We start from the raw sequence: 12,307 nt of genomic DNA on the forward strand, positions 1-12,307 counted from the left end.
CAGGGGCTCTGCCAATATGACATTGCACCCTCAAACCATTCTAGCAAAATCCGAACTCCAATATAGTGCCTCTTCCCTTCTGAGCTTTGCACTGTGCCTCAAAAGTACCGTAGTGTTAACCTACATACAGGGTGTCAGCATACTCAGGACAAATTGAAAAACAAGTTGTATGGTGCAATTCCTCCTGTTACCCTTATGAAAATGCAATATTTTATGCTAAAAACCTATTTTTGTGGAAAATTAGATTTTTATTTTTACTGCTCAACATTATGAACTTGTGAAGCACCTTGAGGCTGTGTGCACACGTTGCAGATTTTTCACCTTTTTCGCTATAAGAGACGCTATAAAAGGCAAAAAAAAGCATACATATTCATCCCATCATTTAGAATGCATTCCGCAATTTTTGTGCACATGATGCGTTTTTTTTTTCCCGCGAAAAAAAACGCATCGCGGTAAAAAAACGCAGCATGTTCATTCATTAATTTTGCGGATTTTTTGCGGATTTCCCACTATATTATTGCATTGGGAACCTCCGGAAAAATCTGCAAAAAAAAACGCGGTAAAAACGCGAGAAAAACGCATGCGGATTTCTTGCAGAAAATGTCCTGTTTTGCTCTGTAAATTTCTGCAAGAAATTCTGAACGTGTGCACATAGCCTGAGGGTTCAATGTTCTCACCCACACATCTAGATCAGTTCCCTGAGGGGTCTAGTTTCCAAAATTGCATCACTTGAGGGATTTTCACTGTATAGGCACATCAGAGGCTCTCCAAACGTGGCAGGGTGTCCTCCAACTGTTCCTGCAAATTTTACTTTCAAATAGTCAAATGGCGCTCCTTCCCTTTTGAGCTCTGCCATGTGCCCGAACAGTGATTTTTCGCCCTCACATTGGGTGTCTGCATGCTCAGGAGAAATTATACAAAAAATTTTGGGGTCCATTTTTTTCCGGTTACCCTTGTCAAAATTAAAAAATTTTTGGATCTGAAGTAATTTTCTTGTGAAAAAAAGTTAAATGTTCATTTTTTGTTTCCCTTCCATGTTGCTTCATCTCCTGTGAAGCACCTGAAGGGTTAATAAACTTCTTGAATGTGGTTTTGACACCTTGAGTGTTGTAAAAATGAGAAATCGCTGGTCAACTTTTAACCCTTACTTCCTGACAAAAAAATTGCTGGTTCCAAAATTGTGCTGATGTAAGGTAGACATGTGGGAAATGTTACTTATTAAGTATTTTGTGTGACATATCTCTGTGATTTAAAGGCATGACAATTCTAAGTTGGAAAATGGCATATTTTCGCCAAATTTCCATTTTTTTCGCAAATGCAAGTCACATCAAAGAAATCTTACCACTAACATGAAGTACAAAATGTCACGAGAAAACAATGTCAGAATCAGTGAATCGATGGGATGCGTTGAAGTATTCCAGAGTTATTACCTCATAAAGGGACAGTGGTCAGAATTGTAATAATTGGCCCGGTCATTAACGTGCAAACCACGCTCAGGGGTTAAAAAGGATTTTCAAGGTTTAAAATATAGGTAACTGAAGCTTATCCTTAGGGTGGGCTCAATGTCTGTTTCTTAACCATGAAGAAAATCTTTCTGGATCCTTGCTCACTACATTTCTATATCTTGTTTTATTGTGTTTTATTTTTGTAGTGCTTCTCTCTGATTTCTGTTGAATGGTCTGAATGATTGAAAAGCTGGAAAACACATACCGTAATTCCTCCATGGAACTATTTTTTAAATCCTATGTATTTAAACTTCAGAATGGTCTAATTTTTTAACATTGTTTTTTGGTAGGAGAGATGATTCAAGATCGGGAATGGGAGGCCGAGATGTGAGTATATTCATAAATTGTTATTCATAAAGCTTGTATTTAGATTTACATGCTTATGGAGGGAGAATATAATGTCAGGACTTTGTGTTCTTATACTGGCATATGAAACAAACTTGAACACTACCACCTTGGCGTCATTCTTGGTTAGGACTTATATGGAGTAGCCACGTTTCCCATGGTCGCCTAATGAGCCCATGTCATAAAGCAGAAACGCATGTCAAGGCACGATGTGTGGATTAGTACCATTATTGAACAAAAGATTGTTTCCAAGTATTGATTTACTTAGTGGCACTTGTCTGTCTATTGAGGCATGATATGTGGATTGGCAATATTAATCATGTCTCTTTGCACTACAGTTGCATGCAAAAGTACTTGGTCTCCTTATTTTTGCTGGTACTTTGTAGTATTTAGGCCCATAATATCAAACTCACTCTTGTCTGATTTTTTTTATAAATTCTACAACTATTATTTATAGGTACTTTGTCAGCGGGTTTTACTATATAATTTTACACCTGCGCGAAATTCCAGCAGTTTGTCACTTAGTTTACTAGATGCAGCAGTTGGAGAATCGAATTTCTCTGCTACAGATCTAGCAGTGCTCAGAATGCTGAACTCTGTATAACTCTGCCCACACACCAGTGATTGTCAATATACAGAGCACATATTTATCTGCCAGACAGCTGCTGCTCGGTGCTGGGGGTATGGTTATACCGAGTCTGAGACACAAGGCAGCCGCGCTTAAAGGGAAGGTGCCACCAGTTTTCTTGTAGTTTGTTTTTTTGTGAAATTAAGCTTAAAATAGTAAATAAAATGTATTAATGCAATGTTTGCACTGTTTGCAAACATTTCTATATGAAAAATATTATATATTTTCTTACAAATATATATATTGACCACTAGGGGGAGCATTTTCCGTTTTAGACCTCAAGCAGCTATAGTGAGACTTACCAGCTTTACTGTTAGCTGGAAAATCTGGGCAGTAACTGCTGACATCAACATTTCCCTCCCCTTTTGGGTGGTCTAACATCCCTGGGGCAGAATGAAGAGCAGCATCACAGGGCAGCGCCATTTTGTGTGTGACTGCCCTGTGATCTGCTATCACCAGCAGTTACTGCATCAGAAGCACAGTTAGTTTATGTGGTGTGTATGGAGCAGCATTGTCTGTGCAGAGCTGTCTGTGACTCATCCCTCAGTAAGATAAGAAGGAGCTCCAGGTCTGCAGTGAATGGCCAGGCATTGTGGAGGGAGGGGAGAGATACATTGTATGTCAGAGAGAGGTGTCAGGTGTCACCTCTTCTCTCTGCGGGCTGTGAATGCAGCTTAATTGAGTGAATGGAGCTCCTGTGATAGAGAGTAAGTGGAGCTGGGCAGAGAGCACTGGGCTATAATAAAATGGCGGCTAGTCACACCTACAGCAGTGAGTTGTGCAGCCCACAGAGGCGTGCCCAGCTCACTGCTAACACCTCTCCAATGTTAAAGATAGGGTCAGCGCCGGTCTATTATCTCCTATGTCCATGGGGTGCTGTAAAATGACACTGCTAGTGTTGTGAACTGCTGTGAAACCAAGATGTCAGCCCCCAGTACCTTCTTTAAACACATATAACACACGAAATCTGTTTCACATGCATTTAAAACTTGGTTATAGCAGCATGTTATGCTACATTACAGTGATTTATTAATAATCTACAAACGCGGTACCTTACCTTTAAGGCTACTTTCACACTAGCGTCGGTACGGGGCCGTTGCATTGCGTCGGCCCGACGTACCGGCTCATACTGTGCAAGTGCCGCACAACGGGGGCAGCGGATGCTGTTTTTCCACGCATCCGCTGCCCCATTGTGAGGTGCGGGGAGGTGGGGGCGGAGTTCCGGCCGCGCATGCGTGGTCGGAAATGGCAGACCGTCGGCACAAAAAAACGTTACATGTAGCGTTTTTTTGTGCAGATGGTCCGCCACAACACACCGCATCCGTCGCACGACGGATGCGACGTGTGGCAATGCGTCGCTAATGCAAGTCAATGGAGAAAAAAAACATCCTGCAAGCACTTTTGCAGGATGCGTTTTTTCTCCAAAACGACGCATTGCGACGGAGGCAAAAAAACGCTAGTGTGAAAGTAGCCTAACACACTGTATTAACAAAAGAACAAAAAGGAGTTGCACAGCTAAAAAAGTCAAATCCGTAATACTTAGATCAAATACATAACGTAGATGATAGTGGGCATTGACACTACAGCTGAAAAAAGGGCAGCACCGCTTACTTGCCCAGGTCTCTGAAAAAAATGCACTACAGGATGCAGCCAACTCGTATAGCAAAGAGGTTTGCAACACAGGTGCAAAATACTAAATAGCCACTCGCAACCTACCAGTTCATGGAGGGGGTGACTGCTTAGGCTAGCGTTTAGCCAGGCTGCCGCGCCTCTTCATTCAGCTCTACCTACAGCTGCATGCTGTGTTCGCACCCTATCTTTAACATTGGGTACGCAGGCCATGCCTCTGTCTGCGATGCCTTCGCATGCGTCGTTTTGACAGTGCGGCATCTGCACGAAATTGCAACTCGTCGCGTTCGGTGCAGGTCGTCGCGCCATCAAAACGACACATGCAGAGGCATCCTCATACAGCGGCATGGTCTGCGTACCCAATGTAAAAGATAAGGTGCGCACGCCGCCATAGGGGGAGCTGTATGAAGAGGCGCGGCAGTGGGCGGAGCTTCACAGAGGAAGTCCGCATCCCTCCGCAGCCCAGCTAAACGCTAGTGTGAAACTAGCCTTAGTATACATTTGCACAATAACATATGCATAGTGTCTGGTTCTCAGCCTATTAGTGACACCCTACTATTCGATTAGGCGTGCTGGCCAGCACACTCCCAATGCATCCCATGCGAACACCCCTGTACACATGACCAAACATACTGGGCTTGGCTGCACCCTGAAAAATAGTGCACAAAATACATAAAAATATGTGAGGTATTGGTCGATATTTTGGCCAAGATATGCAGGCTCACAACCCAACGTCAAGGATCCTCACGCTTGCGAGTCCTATTACTAAACTTAGTAGCAAAGCCACAAAAATAGGACTAAAAATCCTCCAAAAATTCAAAAATACAGCTGAAAAAGGGCAGCAACGCTTACCTGCCCAGGTCTCTGAACAAATGCACTCATTAACATAAGTGCTTACATTTTATATGTAATTTACATTTATACTATTGCCCTATGATGTGTGATTTTCTGGATTTAATTTTTGGTATTTTATCTCTCAATGTTAAAATTAACCTGCCCTTAAAATTATAGGCTGTTCATATCTTTGACAGTGGGCAAACTTAAAAAATCAGCAAGGGATCAAATACTTATTTCCCCCCTGTATATGACGTGTCAAAACAATGCATCCGCATACATCCACATGTCCTGCGTACCCAATGTTACTGTAGATGGGTTCGCAGGACGCATACGGACGTATGGGGAAGTAGGCAGGGCTTAACTGAGGACTTGCGCAGACCTCCGCAAAGCCCCGAACGCATATGTGAATTTAGCCTAACTGACATGTACATTTATTTTTTTGTTGATGATTTTCACTATTACCAGTTTGGAACACGTGACTTTTTGATGACATTTTCTTTCATTTCTTGTGGTGCAGATGAACAAAGTCAGCAATTCTTCCATAGTTTTTTCGTTTTCTGTTCTTTATTTGTTTTTTTTAAGTAGTTGCATTTACAGAGTTTGCATTTGCAGAATAAAAAGTATAACATTAATGTGGTCGTTACGAATATGGAGATATTAAATGTTTTTTGCTGTTTTATATTTTTTGTCGTTTGAGACCTTTTGTTTTTATTAACCCCTTTATGACCCAGCCTATTTTGACCTTAATGACCTGGCCGTTTTAAGGAATTCTGACAGTGTCCATTTATGAGGTAATAACTCAGGAACGCTTGAATGGATCCTAGCGGTTCTGAGACTGTGGTTTTTTTCGTGACATATTGGGCTTCATGTTAGTGTTAAATTTAGGTCGATAATTTTTGCATTTAATTGTGAAAAAAAATGGAAATTTGGCTAAAACTTTGAACATTTTGCAATTTTCAAATTTTGAATTTTTATTCTGTTAAACCAGAGAGTTATGTGACACAAAATAGTTAATAAATAACATTACCCACATGTCTCCTTTACATCAGCACAATTTAGGAAACAATTTTTTTTTTTGCTAGGAAGTTATAAGGGTTAAAATTTGACCAGTGATTTCTCATTTTTACAACAAAATTTACAAAACCATTTTTTTTAGGGACCACCTCACATTTGAAGTCAGTTTGAGGGGTCTATATGGCTGAAAATACCCAAAAGTGACACCATTCTAAAAACTGCACCCCTCAAGGTGCTCAAGAAGTTTATTAATCCTTCAGGTGCTTCACAGCAGCAGATGCAACATGGAAGGAAAAAATGAACATTTAACTTTTTAGTCACAAAAATGATCTTTTAGCAACAATTTTTTTTATTTTCCCAAGGGTAAAAGGAGAAACTGGACCCCAAAAGTTATTGTACAATTTGTCCTGAGTACACTGATACCCCATATGTGGGGGGAACCACTGTTTGGGTGCACAACAGGGCATGGAAGGGAAGGAGTGCCATTTGACTTTTTCAATGAAAAATTGTCTCCAATCTTTAGCGGACACCATGTCACGTTTGGAGAGCCCCTGTGTGCCTAAACATTGGAGCACCCCCACAAGTGACACCATTTTGGAAACTAGACCCCCCCAAGGAGCTTATCTAGATGCATAGTTAGCACTTTGCACCCCCAAGTGCTTCACAAATTTATCCGTAAAAATGAAAAAGTACTTTTATTTTTTTTTCCACAAAAAAATGTTTAGCCTCTATTTTTTTTAATTTTCACATGGGCAACAGGATAAAATGTATCCTAAAATTTATTGGGCATTTTCTCCTGAGTACACCGATACCTCACATGTGGGGGTAAACCACTGTTTGGGCACACTGCAGGGCTCGGAAGGGAAGGAACGCCACTGATTTTTTTCAATGAAAAATTGGCTCCAATCTTTAGCGGACACCATGTCGCGTTTGGAGAGCCCCTATGTGTCTAAACATTGGAGCTCCCCCACAAGTGACCCCATTTTGGAAACTAGACCCCCCAAGGAACTAATCTAGATGTGCGGTGACCACTTTAAACCCCCAAGTGCTTCACAGAAGTTTATAACGCAGAGCCGTGAAAATAAAAAAATCATTTTTCTTTCCTCAAAAATGATGTTTTAGCAAGCAATTTTTTATTTTCACAAGGGTAACAGAAATTGGACCCCAATAGTTGTTGCCAAGTTTGTCCTGAGTATGCTGATGCCCCATATTGGGGGTAAACCGCTGTTTTGGCACATGTCGGGGCTCGGAAGGGAAGTAGTGACGTTTTGAAATGCATTCTTTGATGGAATGGTCTGCGGGCATCACGTTGCGTTTGCAGAGCCCCTGATGTGCCTAAACCCCCCACAAGTGACCCCATTTTGGAAGCTAGACCCCCCCAATGAACTTATCTAGGTGTGTGGTGAGCACTTTGAACCCCTAAGTGTTTCACAGAATTTTAGGACGCAGAGCCGTGAAAATAAAAAATCATTTTTTCCCACAAAATAATTTTTTAGCCCCCATTTTGTTATTTTACCAAGGGTAACAGGAGAAATTAGATCCTGAAAGTTGTTGTGCAATTTTTCCTAAGTACGCTGATACCCCATATGTTTGGGTAAACCACTGTTTGGGTGCACGTCGGGGCTCGGAAGGGAGGGAGCACCATTTGACTTTTTGAACGCAAGATTGGCTGGAATCAATGGTGGCGCCATGTTGCGTTTGGACACCACTGATGTGCCTAAACAGTGGAAACCCCTCAATTCTAACTCCAACACTAACCCCAACACACCCCTAACCCTAATCCCAACTCTAACCTGTTGTGAATTCCGCTCTTGGGCTCCCTCCGGTGGTTTTAAGTGGCATTTTTGTGAATTCTGTTCTTGGGCTCCCTCCTGTGGTTTTGAGTGGTATGGCTGCTTCTGGGATTTAGCATCAGCAGCTGTTTTCACTGATCGTCTTTCTGGCTCGGCTATATTAGTCTGGCCTGTTCTTTCATTCAATGCCAGTTGTCAATTGTTCCAGCCTGGAGTTACGGCTCTTTGGATTTCCCTGACACTCTGACCAGTTCAGCAAAGCTAAGTCCTTGCTTGTCCTTTTGCAGTTCACTTGTTGTGGACTTTGTTGTTCAGCACTTTCTATGTTTTGCTCATTTGTCCAGCTTATCAGTATGAACCTATTCCGCTAAGCTGGAAGCTCTGGGCAGCAGAGTTTGCCCTCCACACCTTTAGTCAGGTGTGGAGATTTTTGCATTTCTCTGCGGTGGACTTTTTCTAGTTTTTATTACTGTTCTGTCCTGTACTAATTCTATCTAGCTAAAAGTGGCCTCCTTTGCTAAATCTTGTTTCATACTACGTATGTCATTTCCTTCTCCTCTCAGTCATTATTTGTGGGGGGCTGTCCTATCCTTTGGGGATTTTCTCTGAGGCAAGATAGCTTTCCTGTTTCTACCTTAAGGGGTAGCTAGTTCTCCGGCTGTGACGAGGTGTCCAGGGTGTGACAGGAACATCCCACGGCTACTGCTAGTGTCTGTGTTAAGATCAGGAACTGCGGTCTGTATAGTTACCACCTGCTCAGAGCTAGTCGCATGTCGCTCCTACATCACCAGACCATAACACTAACCATAACCCTAATCCCATCCCTGACCCTAATCACAACCCTAACCACAACCCTAACCCCAACACACCCATAACCCTAACCACAAGCCTAATCTTAACTCTATTTCAAACCCTAACCCTAATTCCAACCCTAACCCTAAGGCTATGTGCCCATGTTACGGATTTGTGTGAGATTTTTCTGCACCATTTTTGAAAAATCCGCAGGTAAAAGGCGCTGCATTTTAGCTGCTGATTTACTGCGGATTTCCAGTGTATTTTTGTGCGGATTTCACCTGCGGATTCCTATTGAGGAACAGGTTTAAAACGCTGTGGAATCCGCACAAAGAATTGACGTTGCGGAAAATACAACGCAGCGTTTCCGCTCGGTATTTTCCGCACAATGGGCACAGCGGATTTGGTTTTCCATAGGTTTACATGGTACTGTAAACGTGATGGGAAAACTGCTACGAATCCTCAGCGGCCAATCTGCTGTGGATCCGCAGCCAAATCCGCAATGTGCGCATAGCCTAATTCTAACCCTAGTTCTAACCCTAACCCTAGTTCTAACCCTAGTTCTAACCCTAGTTCTAACCCTAGTTCTAACCCTAGTTCTAACCCTAGTTCTAACCCTAGTTCTAACCCTAGTTCTAACCCTAGTTCTAACCCTAACCCTAGTTCTAACCCTAACCCTAGTTCTAACCCTAACCCTAGTTTTAACCCTAACCCTAGTTTTAACCCTAACCCTAGTTTTAACCCTAACCCTAGTTTTAACCCTAACCCTAGTTCTAACCCTAACCCTAGTTCTAACCCTAACCCTAGTTCTAACCCTAACCCTAGTTCTAACCCTAACCCTAGTTCTAACCCTAACCCTAGTTCTAACCCTAACCCTAGTTCTAACCCTAACCCTAGTTCTAACCCTAACCCTAGTTCTAACCCTAACCCTAGTTCTAACCCTAACCCTAGTTCTAACCCTAACCCTCCAGCGAGCCACAGTGAAGGCAATTATCCACAAATAGTAAAAATATGTAACAGTGGTGAAACTTCCCAGGAGTGGCCAACGGCCCAAAATTACCCCAAGAGCACAGCGATGACTCATCCAAGAGGTCACAAAAGACCCCACAACAACATCCAAAGAACTGCAAGCCTCACTTGCCTCAGTTGAGGTTAGTGTTCATGACTTCCCCATGAGAAAGTGACTGGGCAAAAATGGCCTGCTTGGCAGAGCTCCGAGACAAAAACCACTGCTGAGCAATAAGAACATAAAGGCTCGTCTGTCTTGCCAGCAGCCCTCTTGATGCTCCACTAGATTTTTGGGAGAAAACTCTGCGGACTGCCAAGACAAAAGTTAAACTCCTAGTAAGGTGTGAGTCCCATTAAATCTGGTGAAAGTAACACAGCATTTTAGAAAAAGAACTGAGCAAAGAACAAAGATATGCACAACAGTGGGATCAACCATCAATATTAACTTTTATTATAGTGCTTTGGAACAAAGCACTATACTGTTATTCCATCGTGGATAACTTCTTCTTATTCTTATTATAGTGCTTTGGAACAAAGCACTATACTGTTATTCCATCGTGGTAAACTTCTTATTATAGTGCTTTGGAACAAAGCACTATACTGTTATTCCATCGTGGTAAACTTCTTATTATAGTGCTTTGGAACAAAGCACTATACTGTTATTCCACCGTGGTAAACTTCTTATTATTATAGTGCTTTGGAACAAAGCACTATACTGTTATTCCACCGTGGTAAACTTCTTATTATAGTGCTTTGGAACAAAGCACTATACTGTTATTCCACCGTGGTAAACTTCTTATTATAGTGCTTTGGAACAAAGCACTATACTGTTATTCCACCGTGGTAAACTTCTTCTTATTCTTATTATTCAGTCCGCACGTAATGCGGCCCGAACCGCTAAACTCACAGACTCCAGTGAGGTGTCATTTCGAAGCCAGCGTCCCCAAGAGGTGTGCTAAGTATTTTTCGTGCCGATCGGATTTGTAGTTTTTGCGCAATTTGTGTTTGAAAAAAGTCTTTCAATGCGTTTCAATAGAGAAATTTTCCTATACGTTTATAATGGGCTGGTTTCTGAGGCAATTTCTAAAAATAACTGCCACCTGGCCGATTAGCTCATTGATATGCGCAGTCAGACACAGTTACTATGCCAACGCCTATGAAGTCTACATCAGCTCACCAGGTCACAAGTTTTGTCAGATAATATCAGCTCTTAAAGTGACAGTACAGCACAATTCCAAACCACTATCTGTAGTCTTATAATTATTAGACTGTGGCCCGATTCTAACTCATCGGGTATTCTAGAATATGTATGTCCACGTAGTATATTGCACAGCCACACAGTACAAAGCGCAGAGCCACGCAGTACACAGCGCAGAGCCACGCAGTACACAGCGCAGAGCCGCGCAGTACACAGCGCAGAGCCGCGCAGTATAAAGCGCAGAGCCGCGCAGTATAAAGCGCAGAGCCGTGCAGTATAAAGCGCAGAGCCGTGCAGTACACAGTGCAGAGCCGAGCAGTACACAGCGCAGAGCTGCGCAATACACAGCGCAGAGCCGCGCAGTACACAGCGCAGAGCCGCGCAGTACACAGCGCAGAGCCGCGCAGTACACAGCGCAGAGCCGCGCAGTACACAGCGCAGAGCCGCGCAGTATAAAGCGGAGAGCCACGCAGTACACAGCGCAGAGCCGAGCAGTACACAGCGCAGAGCCGCGCAGTACACAGCGCAGAGCCGCGCAGTACACAGCGCAGAGCCGCGCAGTACACAGCGGAGAGCCGCGCAGTACACAGCGCAGAGCCGAGCAGTACACAGCGCAGAGCCGCGCAGTACACAGCGCAGAGCCGCGCAGTACACAGCGCAGAGCCGCGCAGTACACAGCGGAGAGCCGCGCAGTACACAGCGGAGAGCCGCGCAGTACACAGCGCAGAGCCGCGCAGTACAGAGCGCAGAGCCGCGCAGTATAAAGCGCAGAGCCGCGCAGTACACAGCGCAGAGCCGCGCAGTACACAGCGCAGAGCCGCGCAGTACACAGTGCAGAGCCGCGCAGTACACAGCACAGAGCCGCGCAGTATACAGCGCAGAGCCGCGCAGTATAGAGCGCAGAGCCGCGCAGTACACAGCGTAGAGCCACGCAGTATGCAGCGCAGAGCCGCGCAGTATACAGCGCAGAGCCGCGTAGTATACTGTGCAGAGCCCCGCAGTAAACAGCGCAGAGCCGCGCAGTACACAGCGTAGAGCCACGCAGTATGCAGCGCAGAGCCGCGCAGTATACAGCGCAGAGCCGCGCAGTATACAGCGCAGAGCCGCGCAGTACACAGCGCAGAGCCGCGCAGTACACAGCGCAGAGCCGCGCAGTATAAAGCGGAGAGCCACGCAGTACACAGCGCAGAGCCGAGCAGTACACAGCGCAGAGCCGCGCAGTACACAGCGCAGAGCCGCGCAGTACACAGCGCAGAGCCGCGCAGTACACAGCGGAGAGCCGCGCAGTACACAGCGCAGAGCCGCGCAGTACACAGCGCAGAGCCGCGCAGTACACAGCGCAGAGCCGCGCAGTACACAGCGCAGAGCCGCGCAGTACACAGTGCAGAGCCGCGCAGTACACAGCACAGAGCCGCGCAGTATACAGCGCAGAGCCGCGCAGTACACAGCGTAGAGCCACGCAGTATGCAGCGCAGAGCCGCGCAGTATACAGCGCAGAGCCGCGTAGTATACTGTGCAGAGCCCCGCAGTAAACAGCGCAGAGCCGCGCAGTACACAG

General features: G+C 44.6%; 1 protein-coding gene across 13 annotated transcripts in view; it reads left to right on the top strand.

The window, feature by feature from the left end:
- Positions 1–12,307, top strand: part of LOC143766726 (scaffold attachment factor B2-like) — a 593,416-nt gene that overhangs the window by 388,563 nt on the left and 192,546 nt on the right. For 6 of the 13 annotated variants that reach the window (XR_013213635.1, XM_077254619.1, XM_077254600.1 and 3 more), the window contains exon 15: positions 1,796–1,832. The exons of the other annotated variants lie outside the window; for them this stretch is intronic. Coding sequence is in view for 5 of the 6 variants with exons in the window: in XM_077254619.1 (XP_077110734.1) it covers positions 1,796–1,832 (37 nt within the window). In the remaining variant the exon portion in view is untranslated. The remainder of the gene's footprint in view (positions 1–1,795; positions 1,833–12,307) is intronic. 13 annotated transcript variants of the gene reach the window in all.

The sequence above is a fragment of the Ranitomeya variabilis genome, chromosome 1 (genome assembly GCF_051348905.1).
Source record: "Ranitomeya variabilis isolate aRanVar5 chromosome 1, aRanVar5.hap1, whole genome shotgun sequence".
In the NCBI taxonomy this organism is placed as follows: Eukaryota; Metazoa; Chordata; class Amphibia; order Anura; family Dendrobatidae; genus Ranitomeya; species Ranitomeya variabilis.